The sequence below is a fragment of the Ranitomeya imitator genome, chromosome 1 (assembly GCF_032444005.1).
Source record: "Ranitomeya imitator isolate aRanImi1 chromosome 1, aRanImi1.pri, whole genome shotgun sequence".
In the NCBI taxonomy this organism is placed as follows: Eukaryota; Metazoa; Chordata; class Amphibia; order Anura; family Dendrobatidae; genus Ranitomeya; species Ranitomeya imitator.
Genome location: NC_091282.1, coordinates 723,466,570 through 723,487,664, shown reverse-complemented (window position 1 = coordinate 723,487,664; position 21,095 = coordinate 723,466,570). Strand labels below are relative to the sequence as shown.

Here is a 21,095-nt window from a genome sequence, read left to right as displayed (position 1 = left end):
AAATTTTGAAAATTTTGCAGTTTTCCAACTTCGAATTTTTATGCCCTTAAATCACAGAGATATGTCATGTAAAATAATTAATAAATAACATTTCCCACATGTCTACTTTACATTAGCACAATTTTGGAACCAAAATTTTTTTTTGTTAGGGAGCTATAAGGGTTAAAAGTTGACCAGCAATTTCTCATTTTTACAACATCATTTTTTGGGGGGGACCACATAACATTTGATGTCACTTTGAGGGGTCTATATGATAGAAAATAACCAAGTGTGAAACCATTCTAAAAACTGCACCCCTCAAGGTGCTCAAAACCACATTCAAGAAGTTTATTAACCCTTCAGGTGTTTCACAGGAATTTTTGGAATGTTTAAAATAAACGAACATTTAACTTTTTTTCACAAAAAATTTACTTCAGCTCCAATTTGTTTTATTTTACCAAGGGTAACAGGATAAATTGTACAACAACTTTTGGGTACATTTTTTCCTGAGTACAACGATACCCCATATGTGGGGGTAAATTACTGTTTGGGCGCATGGCAGAGCGCGGTAGGGAAGGCACGCCGTTTGACTTTTCAATGCAAAATTGACTGGAATTGAGATGGGACGCCATGTTGCGTTTGGAGAGCCCCTGATGTGCCTAAACATTGAAACCCCCCACATGTGACACCATTTTGGAAAGTAGACCCCCTTAGGAACTTATCTAGATGTGTGGTGAGCTCTTTGACCCACCAAGTGCTTCACAGAAGTTTATAATGCAGAGCCGGAAAAATAAAAAATCATATTTTTTATCTTTTCGCCCCCAATTTGTTATTTTCCCAAGGGTAAGAGATGAAATTGAACCCCAAAAGTTGTTGTGCAATTTGTTCAGAGTACGCTGATACCCCATATGTGGTTGTAAACCATTGTTTGGGCACATGGCAGAGCTCAGAAGGGAAGGAGCGCCATTTGACTATTCAATGCAAAATTGACTAAAATTGAGATGGGACACTATGTTGCGTTTGGAGAGCCCCTGATGTGCCTAAACATTGAAACCCCCCCACAAGTGACACAATTTTGTAAAGTAGACCCCCTAATGAACTTATCTAGATGTGTGGTGAGCACTTTTACCCATCAAGTGCTTCACAGAAGTTTGTAATGTAGAGCCGTTAAAATAAAAATCATATTTTTTCACAAAAATGATCTTTTCACCCCCAATTTTTTATTTCCTTCAGGGTACGAGAAGAAATTGGACCCCAAAAGTTGTTGTGCAATTTGTCTTGAGTATGCTGATACCCCATATGTGGGGGGGAACCACTGTTTGGGCGCATGGCAGAGCTCAGAAGGGAAGGAGCGCCGTTTGACTTTTCAATGTAAAATTGACTGGAATTGAGATGGGACACCATGTCACATTTGGAGAGCCCCTGATGTGCCTAAACATTGAAAACCCCCACAAGTGACACCATTTTGGAAAGCAGACATCCTAAGGAACTTATTTAGATGTGCTGTGAGAGCTTTGGAGCCTCAAGTGTTTCACTACAGTTTATAACGCAGAGCCGTGAAAATAAAAATTCTTTTTTTTCACAAAGATTATTTTTTAGCCCCCAGTTTTGTATTTTTTCAAGGGTAAGAGAAGAAATTGAACTGCAAAAGTTGTTGTGCAATTTGTTCTGAGTACGCTGATACCCCATATGTGGGGGTAAACCACTGTTTGGGCGCATGGCAGAGCTCGGAAGGGAAGGAGCGCCATTTGACTATTCAATGCAAAATTGACTAAAATTGAGATGGGACGCCATGTTGCGTTTGGAGAGCCCCTGATGTGCCTAAACATTGAAACCCCCCACAAGTGACACCATTTTGGAAAGTAGACCCCCTAAGTAACTTATCTAGATTTGTTGTGAGAGCTTTGAAGCCCCACGTGTTTCAATACAGTTTATAACGAAGAGCCGTGAAAATAAAAATTCTTTTTTTTCCCAAAAATTATTTTTTAGCCCCTAGTTTTGTATTTTCCCAAGGGTAACAGGAGAAATTGCACCACAAAAGTTGTTGTCCAATTTGTTCTGAGTACGCTGATACCCCATATGTGGGGGGGGGGGAACCACCGTTTGGGCACATGGCAGATCTCGGAAGGGAAGGAGTGCCGTTTGGAATGCAGACTTAGATGGAATGGTCTGCAGGCGTCACAATGCATTTGCAGACCCCCTAATGTTCCTAAACAGTAGAAACCCCCACAAGTGACCCCATATTGGAAACTAGACCCCAAAGAAACTTATCTAGATGTGTCGTGAGAACTTTGGACCCCAGATGTTTCACTACAGTTTATAACGCAGAGCCGTAAAAATAAAAAATCATTTTTTTTTCACAAAAATGTTTTTTTAGCCCCCAATTTTAATTTTTCCCAAGGGTAACAAGAGAAATTGGACCCCAAAAGTTGTTGTACAGTTTGTCCTGAGTACGCTGATACCCCATATGTGGGGGTAAACTACCGTTTGGGCGCATGGCAGAGCTCGGAAGGGAAGGAGCACCATTTGGAATGCAGACTTAGATGGATTGGTCTGCAGGCGTCACGTTGCATTTGCAGAGCCCTGATGTTCCCAAACAGTAGAAACCCCCCACAAGTGACCCCATACTGGAAACTAGACCCACAAGGAACTTATCTAGATGTTTTCTGAGAACTTTCAACCCCCAAGTGTTTCACTACAGTTTAACGCAGAGCCGTGAAAATAAAAAATAATTTTTTCCCACAAAAATGTTTTTTTAGCCCCCAAATTTTTATTTTCCCAAGACTAACAAGAGAAATTGGACCCCAAAAGTTGTTGTCCAATTTGTCCGGAGTACGCTAATACCCCATATGTGGGGGAACCACTGTTTGAGCGCACGGCAGAGCTCAGAAGGGAAGGAGCACCATTTTACTTTTTCAATGCAGAATTGGCTGGAATTGAGATCGGACACCATGTCGCGTTTGAAGAGCACTTGATATGCCTAAACAGTGGAAACCCCCCAATTCTAACTCCAACCCTAACCCCAACTCATCCCTAAGCCTAATCCCAACCATAACCCTAACCACACCCTTAACCCGAACACACCCCTTACCCTAATCCCAACCCTAACCATAACCCTGACCACACCCCTAACCCCAACACACCCCTAACCCTAATACCAGCCCTAATCTCAACCCTCACTGTTTGGGGCACAGGAGAGCTCGGAAGGGAAGAAGCACTGTTTTCCTTTTTCAATGCAGAATTGGCTGGAATTGAGATCGGATGCGATTTCATGTTTGGAGAGCCTTTGATGTGCCTAAACAGTGGAGGTCCCCAATTCTAACTGAAACCCTAAACCAAACACACCCCTAACCCTAATCCCAACCCTAATCCCAACCCTAACCATAACCCAAACCACACCCCTAACCCAAACATGCCCCTAACCCTAATCCCAACCACACCCCTAACCCCAACATACCCCTAATCCCAACCCTAACCACACCTCTAACCCTAATCCCAACCCTAACCACACCCCTAACTCCAACACACCCCTAATCCCAACATAACCCTAACCCTAACACACCCCTAACCCTAATCACAACTGTAAATGTAATCCAAACCCTGAATTTAGCCCCAACCCTAACCCTAACTTTAGCCACAACCCTACCCTAACTTTAGCTCCAACCCTATCCCTAACTTTAGCCCGAACCCTAACTTTAGCCCCAACCCTAATTGTAGCCATAACCCCAACCCGAACCCTAACCCTAGCCCCAACCCTAACCCTAGCCCCAACCCTAACCCTAACGGGAATATGGAAATGAATACATTTTTTAAAATGTTATTATTCAACTAAGGGGGTTTGATTTATTTTTATAGCGGGTTTTTTAGCAGAGTTTTATGATTGGCAGCTGTCACACACTAAAAGAAGCTTTTTACTGCAAAAAATAGTTTTTGCGTCTCCACATTTTGAGAGCTATAATTTTTCCATCCACAGAGTCATTTGAGGTCTTGTTTTTTGCGGGACGAGTTGACGTTTTTATTGGTACCATTTTCGGTCATGTGACTTTTTTTTATAGCTTTTTAGTCCGATTTTTTTGAGGCAGAATGACCAAAACCCAGCTATTCATGAATTTCTTTTTGGGGGGGCGTTTATACCGTTCCAAGTTTGCTAAAATTGATAAAGCAGTTTTATTCTTTGGGTCAGCACGATTACAGCGATACCTCATTTATATCATTTTTTATGTTTTGGTGCTTTTATATGATAAAATCTATTTTATATAAAAAATAATTATTTTTGCATCCCTTTATTCTGAGGACTATAACTTTTTATTTTTTCATTGATGATGCTGTATGGCGGCTCGTTTTTTGCAGGACAAGATGATGTTTTCAGCGGTACCATGGTTATTTATATCCATATTTTTGATCGCGTGTTATTCTACTTTTTGTTCAACGGTATGATAATAAAGCGTTGTTTTTTTGCCTCTTTTTTTTTTACGGTGATCACTGAAGGGGTTAACTAGTGGGAAAGTTTTATAGGTCGGGTCGTTACGGATGCGGCGATTCTAAAAATGTGTACTTTTATTGTTTTTTTGTTTTTTTTAGATAAAGAAATGTATTTCTAGGAACAATATACGGTATATATTTTTTTCTTTATTTAGGATTTTTTTTTTTTACATGTGTGAATATTTTTTTTTTTACTTTATAACAGTGCCCCGGGGAGATCCGGTCAGGAGGTTGGTAAGGGTATGAAACCGGTCAAATGGAGGATGCAGTAGGCACCAAGACTAGCAATCACTCACCTCTCAGATGTTCTCCATGATTATATAATCATGTTTTACATTACAATCAACAGCTTCTATAATACAACAGTGGAACAATGAATCAATGCAAAGAATTTAAGAACATTATTAATGGTTTGAAGCCATTTTAACAATGTTGATGTGACAGCTAAGACGTACAATTAAATGAGCTTTGCCTGCTACTTTCTGAGCCTGGTCTCCAAGCCTTCTCACTTCCATGGAATAGGCAGAAATCTCTTTTTCAAGCCTCAAGTGTCTCTGTAATATGGCTTCAGCACTGGACTCATCCTTGCCGAAATCCTCACTTGTAACGAGTGGCAGATGTTCCTTCAGCCATGATTCTGCTTCATTAGCATCAGCAAAGTACTAGGTGACAAAAGAAAAACACCATAATGTAAATACACGATTATCCATATTTCAGAACTGTCTTACGGTGGACGGTGTGCTGATGAAGAACGATGACCAAAAACATTTTGTTCATTCATCTGTTGAATGCCTGTTTTACTACACAATTATATGGAGATAATTGATCCGGGAAAGGTTTGTTCTGATAATAGGGCAGGAAAATTGCACCCCCTACTGATGTAATGTATACTGATGGACTCTACAGCAAGTACTACCCTTTACCCACACAGTATATCACTTTGCACCATCTGTGTTGATGATATTTGTTACAATCCGGGAAGAGACACACAGCCATATAACTTGAATGGGGAGCGCAACGCAATGCCCAGACTGGCTCCTGCAGTTCTTCCAACTTGCGCTTGACAGCCTATATTTCTATGTAGCTATCACGCTGGGGTCGGGAGAGCCATAGGCCAGTCCAAGCATTGCGCTGTGATCGCCGTCTGTGTTATACAGCAGTCTGGCTTTTCCGTAACCATTGGTTGTGATATGTACCTCATGATATGGCTTATAAATATTTTCTGTATATATATATATATATATATATATATATATATATATGTGTATATATATATATATATATATATATATATATATATTCTTTATGCATGGCCAAGTGAATGGACCACTCTGCCCCAAATTCGTCACATAGGTAAGTCAGGCGCTTTTGAAGGTTTTAGGCTGCCGTCACACTAGCAGTATTTGGTCAGTATTTTCCATCAGTATTTGTAAGCCAAAACCAGGAGTGGGTGATAAATGCAGAAGTGGTGCATATGTTTCTATTATACTTTTCCTCTAATTGCTCCACTCCAGGTTTTGGCTGTATGCAAATTGCCTCTTCTGAGAAAAAGAGGACTTAAACTCTATAGCGCAACCTGTTGGAAGTAGCGATCCTACAAGTCACAATCAACCCTTTAACGAGTCGTGCGAGTGGTTTTGGCTACAAATTCTGATGTAAAATACTGACCAAATACTGCTAGTGTGACGGCAGCCTTACACTGGGTTTCAGCTCTCCAGATCCTATTGTTCTTGAGATATTGGCGAAGATACGGAGCACAAAAAGGAAATATTAATTTACGGTCAAACCCTGGGAGCAGTCTGCCAGAAACTAGGAACATAAGTAAACCGGACGCTTCTGAAAGTTTTACACGAGGTTTCAGCTTTTCGGGACCTATCATTTTTGGCACATTTATTTAAAAAACAAAACACAAATATTAATTTAAAGCCTTATGACGTGACCAATTTGCACCAAACATTGCACGTAAGTAAAAATTAATCACTTCTGAAGGCTTAAAACCAGGTTTCAGTTCCCTAGGTCCCACCCAAAAGTAAATATTAATTGAAACCTCTTCGGGAAACCACTAATCAGATGTTACATTTCTGCATATAACAACTCCAATATGTCGGCTTCACATCAGTAGTAAATTAAGTATTTATCTTGACACATAAACATAAAACAGTAATAGATAGAGCCGTGTGAGGCCGAGTAAATCTACCAGTAAATTATGATCTGTGAATATTGATTGTATTGATCGTTTGTTGCTATTTTAATTTCTCGGTTGTGCGCAAAGTCTGAAATGTTGGCTCTGTTTTCCTACATCTTTTTATGCCGACACAACAATAATATACTGCCTTGAAATGCCAGATATAAAGTGTCGTAGTTTTTCTGGAAAATATTAGTCTCATAACTAGATCATCTCAGAAATGTTATTTCTATTTTATTGTCCAGTTATAAGAACAGATAAATGAGTATACCGAAAGTGCAGGACCTTCTGTACAACAGACCCCATTGACTATAACGGGGCACGTCTGATCAGTCTGATGGTATTTTTGGCAGGATTTGCCATGAAGGCTCTAAACACAGATGTGAATGCGGCACACTTCATTTGATCTGGTAATAGGGGTCCAGATTATTATCCCACGGAAAGACATCCTGCTCAAGAAGCTACATGTGGGGTCATCTTAAAAATGCCATTATCAGTATTTATTTTCACTGAGTGACCTGCCTCAACCGGTGATTGGATGAAAGGGTATTTCTGGACATGTGTCCAGATTGGAGCCAGAAGTAGAGACCAGCATGGACCAGGTAAACGCTTGTTTGGAATCTACAGGGGATCAATGATGGTATCACTTGTTTTAGTGTGCAATTTTTTAAGAATAATTTTAATCCATTAATTAAAGGATTTTCCGGTAATGCAAACTTTATGGTCTATTCTTAGATAATCTAAAATAAAAATAGTGGGGTCTAACTCTAGGCTTCTCTGCAAGTGTTATTGCTTTTAGCCCCCAGCTCTATACTTTTCGTAGCAGATGTAACTGTTATTGAAGCTCAGTTTCACTCATTTCAGTGTCACAGAAATGTAACACAAAGTGCATCCACCGCCTATGTATTCAGCTGATCTCAAAAGAACCAAGAGTTGGGCCCCAGCAGGATAAGCCATAGGGCTCGCTCACATGAGCGTATAACTTGGAAGAGTGTTATCGGATGTTTTATCGGATGGCACTCGGATTAATCTCTGATCTAAGTATAATTACCATAATTGACCCAATTCTCTCGGAAGAGAATCCTCGCTAGTGTGACCGCGGCCATACATTTGGTATTTACAAGCAAAGAGAAAAAAATATTAAAAGAATTAATCAGTTCAAAAACAACTGTTATGTCACAATCACTGGATGCAAAAAAAAACCCAAAACAATATGTTTGTATCACATATTTTAGATTTAGAAACAGAACAACAGGAAAACACTGGAACCAAACATAATGGATGAGTTACTAAATAGTGTGATGGATTTCTAAGAAAATAAGCATAGCTCAAAAAAGGAGGAAAGAGCAAAATCAATTCAAACCCTCTTTATTTTCTTCAGAAATTAAATCCTAACCAGCACCTAAACAAAGCTGGTAAAAATACCAGGGAGAGAACGTTCTGACATGTGAAAATAAAATCCATGGAAGGACCATGAAATAAGACACTGTGTACTAAACACCAGTTAGAGCTTGCTCTGGACTTGGAAAAAGTGGTGTGGCAAGAAAAAAAATTCATATTAAGAAACTGCATTTGCAGCACCCCAGGGTCCTGGTCGTCTCAGAGGTATTGCTTTCCTCTCAAGGAGAGTGATGCTACGTTTGGAGGCAATGAAGGAGAACTCTTTGTCAGGTAACACAATGCATGCAACATGTTCACACTCCAGACCAGAAGGGGGAGCTCTAAGGCTGTTTAAGGTGATCTCCCCTATAAGAACATCCTGATCTGGAGGGAAAGGGTTCAGTTCCTGTCAGGGAGACAGAGGGAAAGGAAGCATATGAGCCGTGTAGCCTAAAGTGCTGCAGCTCCTAGGAAACAGACAGATAGAAAGCAGAACATATTGCAGCAAGCGTAAAGGAAGTGAGAACAAAGGAGAGGATATCAGAGGGGGAGACCAGCCAGGAGCAGGCTGCCTCCTTCTGAGGCACACAAATCCGGTGGCCGGAACACCGAGGGAGTAAGGATCTCTACGCTTTACTTCAGAGACCGGCAGGACAGCTAGCTCCACGTTACCTGTCCGACCTACACCCCGGAGGCACGGTGGCAACTCTCAGAGGCTGGGGCATGATAGAGTCCCTATAGACCGCCTCAAGCCACCAGTCATACAGGTTTGTCCTATCCTATCAGGGGGACAGAGAGAGAGACATAACAACGATAACATCTACAACCGTTGTGAGGACCTTATGAGAAGCTTAGCAGTAAAGGACTACAACACTGCAGCGCAAAGGAAGGCTACTGATTTTCACCTGGACAAGGGGTCTCTGTTATGAACTGGTGGTTTAGAACCACAATGGACCTGTTGGTTAAGAGCACACAAAATGACCTGATAGTTACTAATAACATAGGACGAGCTCTGAGACGTGGGAACTCTGCTGACCGCAATCCCTAATCCTATCATACCACACTAGAAGTAGCCGTGGAGCGCTCCTGACCAGACCTAGGCGCCTCGGCACAGCATAAGAAACTAGCTAGCCCTGAAGATAGAAAAATAAGCCTACCTTGCCTCAGAGAAATTCCCCAAAGGAAAAGGCAGCCCCCCACATATAATGACTGTGAGTAAAGATGAAAATACAAACACATAGATGAAATAGATTTTAGCAAAGTGAGGCCCGACTTACTGAATAGACCGAGGATAGGAAAGATAGCTTTGCGGTCAGCACAAAAACCTACAAACAACCACGCAGAGGGCGCAAAAAGACCCTCCGCACCGACTAACTGTATGGAGGTGCTCCCTCTGCGTCCCAGAGCTTCCAGCAAGCAAGACAAACCAAAATAGCAAGCTGGACAGAAAAAATAGCAAACAAAAGTAACACAAGCAGAACTTAGCTTATGCAGGGAAGACAGGCCACAAGAACGATCCAGGAGAGAGCAAGACCAATACTGGAACATTGACTGGAGGCAAGGAACAAAGAACTAGGTGGAGTTAAATAGAGCAGCACCTAACGACTTAACCTCGTCACCTGAGGAAGGAAACTCAGAAGCCGCAGCCCCACTCACATCCACCAGAGGAAGCTCATGGACAGAACCAGCCGAAGTACCACTCACGACCACAGGAGGGAGCTTGACCACAGAATTCACAACAGTACCCCCCCTTGAGGAGGTGTCACCGAACCCTCACCAGAGCCCCCAGGCCGACCAGGATGAGCCAAATGAAAGGCACGAACCAGATCGGCAGCATGAACATCAGAGGCAAGGACCCAGGAATTATCTTCCTGACCATAACCCTTCCACTTAACCAGGTACTGGAGTTTACGTCTCGAAATACGAGAATCCAAAATCTTCTCCACCACATACTCCAACTCCCCCTCAACCAAAACCGGGGCAGGAGGATCAACGGATGGAACCACAGGTGCCACGTATCTCCGCAACAATGACCTATGGAATACATTATGGATGGAAAAAGAAGCTGGAAGGGTCAAACGAAACGACACAGGATTAAGAACCTCAGAAATCCTATACGGACCAATGAAAGGAGGCTTAAACTTAGGAGAGGAAACTTTCATAGGAATATAACGAGACGACAACCAAACCAAATCCCCAACACGAAGTCGGGGACCCACACAGCGCCTGTGGTTAGCAAAACGTTGAGCCTTCTCCTGGGACAATGTCAAATTGTCCACTACATGAGTCCAAATCTGCTGCAACCTATCCACCACAGTATCCACACCAGGACAGTCCGAAGACTCAACCTGCCCTGAAGAGAAACGAGGATGGAAACCAGAATTGCAGAAAAACGGCGTTACCAAAGTAGCCGAGCTGGCCCGATTATTAAGGGCGAACTCAGCCAAAGGCAAAAAGGACACCCAATCATCCTGATCAGCAGAAACAAAGCATCTTAGATATGTTTCCAAGATCTGATTGGTTCGTTCAGTTTGGCCATTTTTCTGAGGATGGAAAGCCGAGGAAAAAGACAAATCAATGCCCATCCTAGCACAAAAGGCTCGCCAAAACCTCGAAACAAACTGGGAACCTCTGTCAGAAACGATGTTCTCCGGAATGCCATGTAAACGAACCACATGCTGGAAAAACAATGGCAACAAATCAGAGGAGGAAGGCAATTTAGACAAGGGTACCAAATGGACCATCTTAGAGAAGCGATCACAAACCACCCAAATGACCGACATCTTTTGAGAGACAGGGAGATCCGAAATAAAATCCATAGAGATATGTGTCTAGGGCCTCTTCAGGACCGGCAAGGGCAAAAGCAACCCACTGGCACGAGAACAGCAGGGCTTAGCCCGAGCACAAGTCCCACAGGACTGCACAAACGAACGCACATCCCGCGACAGAGACGGCCACCAAAAGGATCTAGCCACCAAATCTCTGGTACCAAAGATTCCAGGATGACCAGCCAACACCGAACAATGAACCTCAGAGATAACTCTACTCGTCCATTTATCAGGGACAAACAGTTTCTCCGCTGGGCAACGGTCAGGTCTATTAGCCTGAAATTTTTGCAGCACCCGCCGCAAATCAGGGGAGATGGCAGACAAAATTACCCCCTCTTTGAGAATACCTGCCGGCTCAGGCAAACCCGGAGAGTCGGGCACAAAACTCCTAGACAGGGCATCCGCCTTCACATTCTTAGAGCCCGGAAGGTACGAAATCACAAAGTCAAAACGGGAGAAAAACAGCGACCAACGAGCCTGTCTAGGATTCAACCATTTGGCAGACTCGAGATAAGTCAAGTTCTTGTGATCAGTCAAGACCACCACGCGATGCTTAGCTCCTTCAAGACAATGACGCCACTCCTCGAATGCCCACTTCATGGCCAGCAACTCTCGATTGCCAACATCATAATTACGCTCAGCAGGCGAAAACTTCCTGGAAAAGAAGGCACATGGTTTCATCACTGAGCCATCAGAACTTCTTTGCGACAAAACAGCCCCTGCTCCAATCTCAGAAGCATCAACCTCGACCTGGAACAGGAGCGAAACATCTGGCTGGCACAACACAGGGGCAGAAGAAAAACGACGCTTCAACTCCTGAAAAGCTTCCACAGCAGCAGAAGACCAATTGACCACATCAGCACCCTTCTTGGTTAAATCAGTCAACGGTTTAGCAATACTAGAAAAATTATTGATGAAGCGACGATAAAAATTAGCAAAGCCCAGGAACTTTTGCAGACTCTTCAGAGATGTCGGCTGAGTCCAATCATAAATGGCCTGAACTTTAACAGGGTCCATCTCGATAGTAGAAGGGGAAAAAATGAAACCCAAAAATGAAACCTTCTGAACACCAAAGAGACACTTTGACCCCTTCACAAACAAAGAATTCGCACGCAGGACCTGGAACACCATTCTAACCCGCTTCACGTGAGACTCCCAATCATCCAAGAAGACCAAAATATCATCCAAGTATACAATCAGGAATTTATCCAGGTACTCTCGGAAGATGTCATGCATAAAGGACTGAAATACTGATGGAGCATTGGAAAGCCCGAATGGCATAACCAGGTACTCAAAATGGCCCTCGGGCGTATTAAATGCTGTTTTCCATTCATCGCCCTGTTTAATACGCACAAGATTATACGCACCACGAAGATCTATCTTGGTGAACCAACTAGCCCCCTTAATCCGAGCAAACAAATCAGACAGCAGCGGCAAGGGGTACTGAAATTTGACTGTGATTTTATTAAGAAGGCGGTAATCAATACAAGGTCTCAACGAACCATCCTTCTTGGCCACAAAAAAGAACCCTGCTCCCAATGGCGACGACGACGGGCGAATATGACCCTTCTCCAAGGATTAGTTTACATAACTCCGCATAGCGGCGTGCTCAGGCACAGACAAATTAAACAGTCGACCTTTAGGAAACTTACTACCAGGAATCAAATCGATAGAACAATCGCAATCCCTATGCGGAGGTAGGGCACTGGATTTGGGCTCATCAAATACATCCCGGTAATCCGACAAGAACTCTGGGACCTCAGAAGGGGTGGATGATGAAATAGACAGAAATGGAACATCACCATGTACCCCCTGACAACCCCAGCTGGACACAGACATAGATTTCCAATCCAATACTGGGTTATGGACCTGTAGCCATGGCAACCCCAACACGACCACATCATGCAGATTATGCAACACCAAAAAGCGAATATCCTCCTGATGCGCAGGAGCCATGCATATGGTCAGTTGGGTCCAGTACTGAGGCTTATTCTTGGCCAAAGGTGTAGCATCAATTCCTCTCAATGGAATAGGATACTGCAAGGGCTCCAAGAAAAACCCACAGCGCCTAGCAAACTCCAAGTCCATCAAATTCAGGGCAGCGCCTGAATCCACAAATGCCATGACAGAATAGGACGACAAAGAGCAGATCAAAGTAACGGACAAAAGAAATTTCGACTGTACCGTACCAATGGTGGCAGACCTAGCGAAACGCCTGGTGCGCTTAGGATAATCGGAGATAGCATGAGTGGAATCACCACAGTAAAAACACAGCCCATTCCGACGTCTGTGTTCTTGCCGTTCAGCTCTGGTCAAAGTCCTATCACATTGCATAGGCTCAGGTTTATGCTCAGATAATACCGCCAAATGGTGCACAGTTTTACGCTCACGTAAGCGTCGATCGATCTGAATGGCCAAAGACATAGACTCATTCAGACCAGCAGGCATAGGAAATCCCACCATGACATCCTTAAGGGCTTCAGAGAGACCCTTTCTGAAAATTGCTGCCAGAGCACATTCATTCCATTGAGTGAGCACAGACCACTTCCTAAACTTCTGACAATATATCTCTACCTCATCCTGACCCTGACACAGAGCCAGCAAGATTTTCTCTGCCTGATCCACTGAATTAGGTTCATCATAAAGCAATCCGAGCGCCAGAAAAAACGCATCAATATCACATAATGCAGGATCTCCTGGCGCAAGGGAAAATGCCCAGTCTTGAGGGTCACCACGTAATAAAGAAATAATGATCTTTACTTGTTGAACTGGGTCACCAGAGGAGCGGGGTTTCAAAGCCAGAAACTGTTTACAATTATTTTTAAAATTCAGAAACTTAGCTCTATCTCCAGAAAATAAATCAGGAATAGGAATTCTAGGTTCTAACATAGAATTCTGAACCACAAAGTCTTGAATATTTTGTACTCTTGCAGTGAGATGATCCACACAAGAAGACAGACCTTTAATGTCCATCACTACACCTGTGTCCTGAACCACCCAAATGTCTAGGGGAAAAGAAAGACAAAACACAGTGCAGAGAAAAAAAAATGGTCTCAGAACTTCTCTTTTCCCTCTATTGAGAAGCATTAGTACTTTGGGCCTCCAGTACTGTTATGAACTGGTGGTTTAGAACCACAATGGACCTGGTGGTTAAGAGCACACAAAATGACCTGATAGTTACTAATAACATAGGACGAGCTCTGAGACGTGGGAACTCTGCTGACCGCAATCCCTAATCCTATCATACCACACTAGAAGTAGCCGTGGAGCGCTCCTGACCAGACCTAGGCGCCTCGGCACAGCCTAAGAAACTAGCTAGCCCTGAAGATAGAAAAATAAGCCTACCTTGCCTCAGAGAAATTCCCCAAAGGAAAAGGCAGCCCCCCACATATCTTAGCTTTGCGGTCAGCACAAAAACCTACAAACAACCACGCAGAGGGCGCAAAAAGACCCTCCGCACCGACTAACGGTACGGAGGTGCTCCCTCTGCGTCCCAGAGCTTCCAGCAAGCAAGACAAACCAAAATAGCAAGCTGGACAGAAAAAATAGCAAACAAAAGAAACACAAGCAGAACTTAGCTTATGCAGGGAAGACAGGCCACAAGAACGATCCAGGAGAGAGCAAGACCAATACTGGAACATTGACTGGAGGCAAGGAACAAAGAACTAGGTGGAGTTAAATAGAGCAGCACCTAACGACTTAACCTCGTCACCTGAGGAAGGAAACTCAGAAGCCGCAGCCCCACTCACATCCACCAGAGGAAGCTCATGGACAGAACCAGCCGAAGTACCACTCACGACCACAGGAGGGAGCTTGACCACAGAATTCACAACAGGTCTCTGGACTTGCCTCCAAACCGGCCAGACTCTGCCTGCCCTGTGATCTGGTGCCCTGGACTGTGGATGCTGAAGTCCAGTAAAGAGACGGCAACCTTGTGTCCTCGTTCTATTCTGCACCTCTCACCATCCACCATCTACACACCGGGAAGCCCTGGGGACATACTTCACCTGTGGGAAGGTATACCATGTAGCTGCCATAACATCACCCCAGCGGACCCCTTAAAGCAGCGTCGGTCACACTGACCGAATACCACAGGTGGCGTCACGACCATTTCCCCTTTAAAGACCTTTCCCTTTTACACGGACGTCCCAGGGCCACGGTCCGGGTCAGCCACCATTACATCCCACTGTGAACCGAAGGACCCGGTACCGAGTACCCCACTGCCCTTGGGGGAGCCCCAAACTCTTAACATATAGGGGCCATTCCCGGTCTTCTAGTTATACTGTATCCTTTTCATCCTTAGGACGCAGACAGGCGGCCGTATTACTCGTGCGAGGATCGCGTCACAGTGCATGGACTGGCCAGGCACCTCTCCTGACCTGAGCATAGCAGCGTGATGTATTTTTGTGCAGCTGTCATGCTTGGGGGTCAGGAGAGCCTTGGTCAGTCCAAGGATTGAAATACAGTCATCTGTCTGCACCCTTAAAGAGATAAGCTTCCATCACTGACAAATTGGTAAAGCTGATTTTGTCAAGGATTGTTTTCACAAGACCACGTTGTTAAAGGAGTTTTGCGGTTTACTCCTGTTTCCAGGCGCAGTTTGCTTTTTTTAACAAAAGTGCTTTACATACACTTCTTGCCCAGTGCAGAGTCTTTGCTGCTGCTCCCAGTGTCTGCCGCGTTGCAGCCAATCACTGAGCTTGGCAGCTCATGTCGTTAACTTGGGCAGAGATATTGACCTCATTGATTGGCTGCAGCACTGCTAACGTTATATCAGCCCTCCAGATAATAATGGACACCAGAAACAACAGTGGAAACTCAGTGCTGGACCGGGGGAGGGTGAGTAAGAATCAGTTTGTTTGTGTCTTTTCTAAACAAACTGCACACAAAAGACGGGATTTCCATTGCTGGAGAACCTCTTTAAGAAATGTTCTTAAAGTCTAAGAGCATGCAAAAAAAGAATCAATGTTGAGGTGTTCACCATTGCTACATTTCTGTTGAACCTGCAAATACATCAAGTGTTTCACCTGTTTAATAAGTGCGGCCACCTCTAGCCTCAATTTTCTTCTTTTGACCTCGTCTTGCAGCTCCAGCCACTGTTTCTGGATACTGTCAATCATTTTCTGGATAGCTGCCTGGTCTGTATAAGCCAACTGGCACAATTCCTTGCCATTTCTCACCACCTTGGATAGAATAGATTGATGGGAAAATATCTCTGCTTCTAAGGCCTGAAAAAGACACAACAAGTCACATTACAAATAGGCTGATATTGAGTTCAAGCTCTGGGGACAAAAAGGCTGCAATTATCCAGCATTACATCAGTGATGTTCTGCACTGATGCTGAGCCACATGGCCTGACTTGCAGAAAATGTTACAATCGCTGGTATTTCATATCAATAAAGTGAAATTCACTTTTCCACACCAAACATGGACAGCTATTTTTTTTTATCATAAACCTTACCTTGGTATTCACTGAAAAAAATTACATGTTGAAACAGAAATAAGCCTTCCTTCAAAGGTCTATTCCAAAGTTGGAAGTATATATACAGTATTATATTTTATGGAATATTAGAAGTGCTATTCTGTCTGGACCCTGCAGGACAAATCATGGGATCCTGGAAAATGAATAAACATTCAGGTTCAAAGTGATAAGAAAGGTTTTTCAATCCAGTAAAGCAAATTAAAAGCAAAAAAATTCTTTACTGTGACTTCATTAAAATAGTGGCATGGATATAGAAGAATAACTTGACATGTTTCAAGTCTGGCTGACTTAAGAGTAGAAATATTAATCGATGATTAAAAAGTCAACCAGACTTGAAAAAAAAATTTTTTTTCTCTATGCAAATGCTAGTATTTTAATCAACTCGCAATAAAGAAATGTTTTGTTTTTTATTTGCTTTACCGAATTGAAAAATCTTACTTATCACTTTGAACAAAGCTGCTTGATACCTCACAAGCCTTAGGATCGCCCAAGAATCAGATTGAAGAACCTACATATATTGGATAGGGTGAGCTGTATCCACAAACTTTTTAATAAACCTTCAGGTATAAAAGTCTCTTCTACGACAGACCACGAGCTTTCCAGCCAGGAGCATATATTGCCCATCTACCGGACAGGCTATAATACTTAGATCAATGGAGATCCAATCATTGGGACCACTACCAATTGCTAGAATAAGGGACTTCACTCCCCCCCGTTGTTCAGCAATATGGGCATGTACCTATGGCCTGAAGGAAAAAGCCGAGAGCAGCTTCTTAATCTTATACCTCTTGTTTTGCTATAGATGAGTTGATGTGGCCTATATCTCTGCCTGGATCTGCCAAGCTAAGTGCCTGCCACTTCTCACGGATCCAAGCCTCCTCCTCACCACAGTCTTGGAAAAACTGATACAACTTTAATAACTCCTCAAGACGTAATCGCCTAGAATACAAACAAAAAAGTTTAAATAATACAGGCATAAAAAAAAGACAGAGCAAACATTTAGCTCAATAGATAGCTGTAGGCCAAAGAAGATGGTTCAGCTGATTATTTAGCAAACTGTTATCTGTTCTAATTCCTCAGTGCTCCGCTCAGCCGACTTCTCATGTACTCTCTATGAGAGAGCCAGGCGTGTAACGACAGCGATCGCAGAGATCGTAACCGGGTCTGGGGGGGCTTGTCAATGCCAGCACAAACCTCAATTGGATGTTAGTCCTCAGATGCACATTCAGTTGAGGTGTAATGCAGCGCAGAGACCTGTCGGGTGCATGCGCTGCAATACACGCTGCAGGCCAATCAGAGGCCAGCAGCTGACGTCAGCGTGCACGTAACTGGGGGCGCATGGCAATGACTTTATGCGCTCCCATCACTTATATGCTTAAGTCAGCTTCAGAAGAGGACGCCGCTCTGTGGGGGAGCATAGGGAAGGTGAGTATTATTGTTTATTTTTTTCTGTGTATTAAAAAACAGAGGCAGAACAGGGGACACATACCAGGATGCGGCCAGGATGAGGGACAGATATACCAGAATGGAGGACATATATCTACAGTATATATATATATACACACACCAGGATGGAGGGGCCTAGTCCGAATCTTGAAACGGAGTCCATTGGACTCTAGTTACGCCACTGGTGAGAACCACTGTTGGATTCCAGGGTAACTTATCTCATCGAGAACAAAATGATTGGCCGTACAAAATCAGATATGCTGGATCCTTTTGATGAGTTAGGGGGAAAGTCATATACATTACATTGTTGGCTGAGCCTGCCGATATCAGCGGTTTCAGCCGATGTTAGTCTATTGAGTATTGTGGCCCTTACAGTGAGAACAAGTAAATAGCACCACAATAAACTGTGTTGTATCAAACTCAACAAGTTTAAGAAGTTTCGGGAGAAAGTTGATAGTGGCTGACACCAGAGAGGGAAAGGGTGGTAAATGCCTTTTCTGCCCATTCCATAGATATAAAAAGTCCTATAAATTATTAATCAAAAGCTAAAAATAAAATGCATGCAATTCAAAACTAAGAAAGAAACTACCAACATTATCTTATTTTCTTCTTCTGTGTAAGCAAAGCCATCATCCCTCTGTAGTGTCACCGTCCATTGCACATATTTCTAAGTTTCAGTGTAGTGGTTACTAAACATGAGGCCCAAAGTCAGGGCCGGCGTCAGCACCCGGCACAGCGGGCAAATGCCGGGGCCCTGGGGAGAGGGGGGGGCCCACTCATGCTGTCATAGATACAGCTGGGAGAGCAGAGCAGGAGATAACATGCTCTCTCCCCCCACAAAGTCACTGCTGGCTGCGTTCTCTTAACCCCTATGTGCCAGCTCTGACACAAGCATCTTCTCACTCAGTCAGTGCAGCCAGGCAGGCACACATAGGGGTTAACAGAAGGCAGCCAGTGTGACTGTTTGTGGGCGGAGAGAGCACCCCCCTGGGTGGCTGCAGACAGTGCTGAAGTTTATCAGGCAGATTCCAGAGCTCCGTCCTACCCGTGCCCCAGTGAGTGTTATGGTATCCAGCAGTGGTTGCAGTTGTGGCTCAGTCTGCTGCTGTCTGTCTCTGCTGCCTAAAAATGTGGGTGATGTCTGGAGGAGCAGCTGGTGGGGTGCAGTCTGCAGCCTGTAGCCACCCAGCTCTCCCAGAATACATGCATGCTGCACCAAACCTGCACCAGTGGGGTAGGAAGAAGCTTAACCCCTTCCCATCTGTATGAAGGTTATTGCTAAACCTTAAAGATAACAATCCGACCCGCATAAATGGGGTTAACCAGATGCCAGGAGGAAGGGGAGCTGCTGCCATGGATAAAACTGAGCTGTGGGCTGTACATTGGGGCCCTGTGGCCCCAGGCTGGTAACTGGAGGGACTCTGCCCAGTGCTGGCATGTAGGTGATTTCTGCTCCGGAGTCTCAGCTTCTCTCCTCCAGGTCACACTGTGCAGTCACAGCAACATTGGTTGTCTCTGTCCAGGTCCCAGCAACTGCCACTGCTCCCACCACGGGCATGGCATCACTTAACCCTTCCCCTGCAGCCACCGGCAACAAATCCACATTATTCCTTGATTAAATCAGGTTCCAACCCAATAGAGGAGCAGACATTTCCTGCTGCCATTAGGGTCCGGGAGGGGGTGACATTGGCTGCCCTGCTACTCTGTAGTGGGGGGTGACAAGTGTAACATGGGGTAACGATGACGGAGAAATGCACAGGATAATAGTGAGCGCGACAGAGGGCAGTGTATGGTATGGAGCAGTCAGGGGGTGGCTGCAGGATCCCCCCATACTGTACATGACTGCTCGGGACAGGGAGGCGTTTAATGAGCTTCTAATGACGGGGCACTAATTGGGTCATTAGGGTTTGTGGAAAGGATTCAGCATCAGGTCCCTCATTAATGCCCGAGCCGCCTGTTACTTTGTAGCACAGATCTGTTGGGGCCACAAAACCAAACAACGTTGTTTATGTAGAAAAGTCTTTGTTTCATAGAAAAACTCAAAACAGAAAAGCACCTCTCCTGTATATATACACTGCACAGCACCTTTCCTCCTGTATATATACACTGCACAGCACCTCTCCTGTATAAATACACTGCACAGCACCTCTCCTGTATATATACACTGCACAGCACCTCTCCTGTATATATACACTGCACAGAGCCTTTCCTCCTGTATATATACACTGCAGAATCTACAATCTGTAAGAAGTGAAATCTGGCATTGTACTATACATTTCTCTGCCGTATCTGTGCATCATAAATCGGGGTATGTGTTAAAGGGGGGGGGGGGGGCCCACTGAGACTCTTTCGCCCTGGGCCCTCGAAAACCTGGAGCCGGCCCTGCCCAAAGTAATGTAAAAGTCATCTTACCGAGATTTACTTAGGGATACCAGGTTCTGATAAAGTTGATGTAAGTTCTTTACTTTTGTTTGGAGAACATCAATATTACCCTTTTCACTCTTTGGGATGCATTCTGCCCTGGCTAAAATTAGTCTCACCGATTCACCATATGACATAATTTGGGATTCAATTAAGTTGTGTTCTTGAAGGAAGTAGTCCACTTCAGGGAGTTGTTTCCCAAGCTCCTTTGAGCTTATTAGATCCTGATATTAGAAAGAAAGTATTAAGCGATCAAAAGAAAAATAAATATTTATATATATATATATATATATATATATATATATATTTACACACATACATATACACACATCAGTATGTATAAGAGAACAAACTGGGAACACACTATGAAACTTTGACTAAATGAATATGTGCAGTAAACAACCAGAGAATACAATTTGCATTACTGGTTTATGTTAAGGAGAGTCTAAGGGGACTAGATCACTCAATGACCTGCAGAACAATGTACAGCTGTCCATAAGAAAAAGTTAATGTGAATCTGTCAGCATGTTATCGCTATATAATCGGACAGTATCATGGTGTAGGAGTAAGGTCAGGAGGACTAAAAGCGTTGAGCTCGAAACATGTAGACCTGAGACCTTATTTTTATTCTCCCCCCTCTCCATTTTTATTTTTGTTGGATTGTACATGTTGTTGTTTTTGCTCTTACAATTTTTAAATGATGCTGTTAACCCCTTCCTCCCTTACACCCCCCCCCCCCCCCCCAAAGCCTGTTTTCAACTTCCTGACCAGGCCATTTTTTCAATTCTGACCACTGTCACTTTATGAGGTCATAACTCTGAAACGCTTCAATGTTTTCTAGTGACATATTGTACTTTATGATAGTGGTAAAATTTCTTCGATATGACTTTGT

General features: G+C 43.7%; 1 protein-coding gene across 3 annotated transcripts in view; it reads right to left on the bottom strand.

The window, feature by feature from the left end:
* The window catches only part of SPTBN5 (spectrin beta, non-erythrocytic 5), a 436,876-nt gene that overhangs the window by 297,517 nt on the left and 118,264 nt on the right, over positions 1-21,095 (bottom strand). For all 3 annotated transcript variants that reach the window (XM_069732520.1, XM_069732522.1, XM_069732521.1), the window contains exons 9-12: positions 20,195-20,427; positions 17,122-17,275; positions 15,882-16,082; positions 4,917-5,123 (exon numbers count right to left, since the gene is read on the bottom strand). In XM_069732520.1, the coding sequence (XP_069588621.1) occupies positions 4,917-5,123; positions 15,882-16,082; positions 17,122-17,275; positions 20,195-20,427 (795 nt within the window). The remainder of the gene's footprint in view (positions 1-4,916; positions 5,124-15,881; positions 16,083-17,121; positions 17,276-20,194; positions 20,428-21,095) is intronic.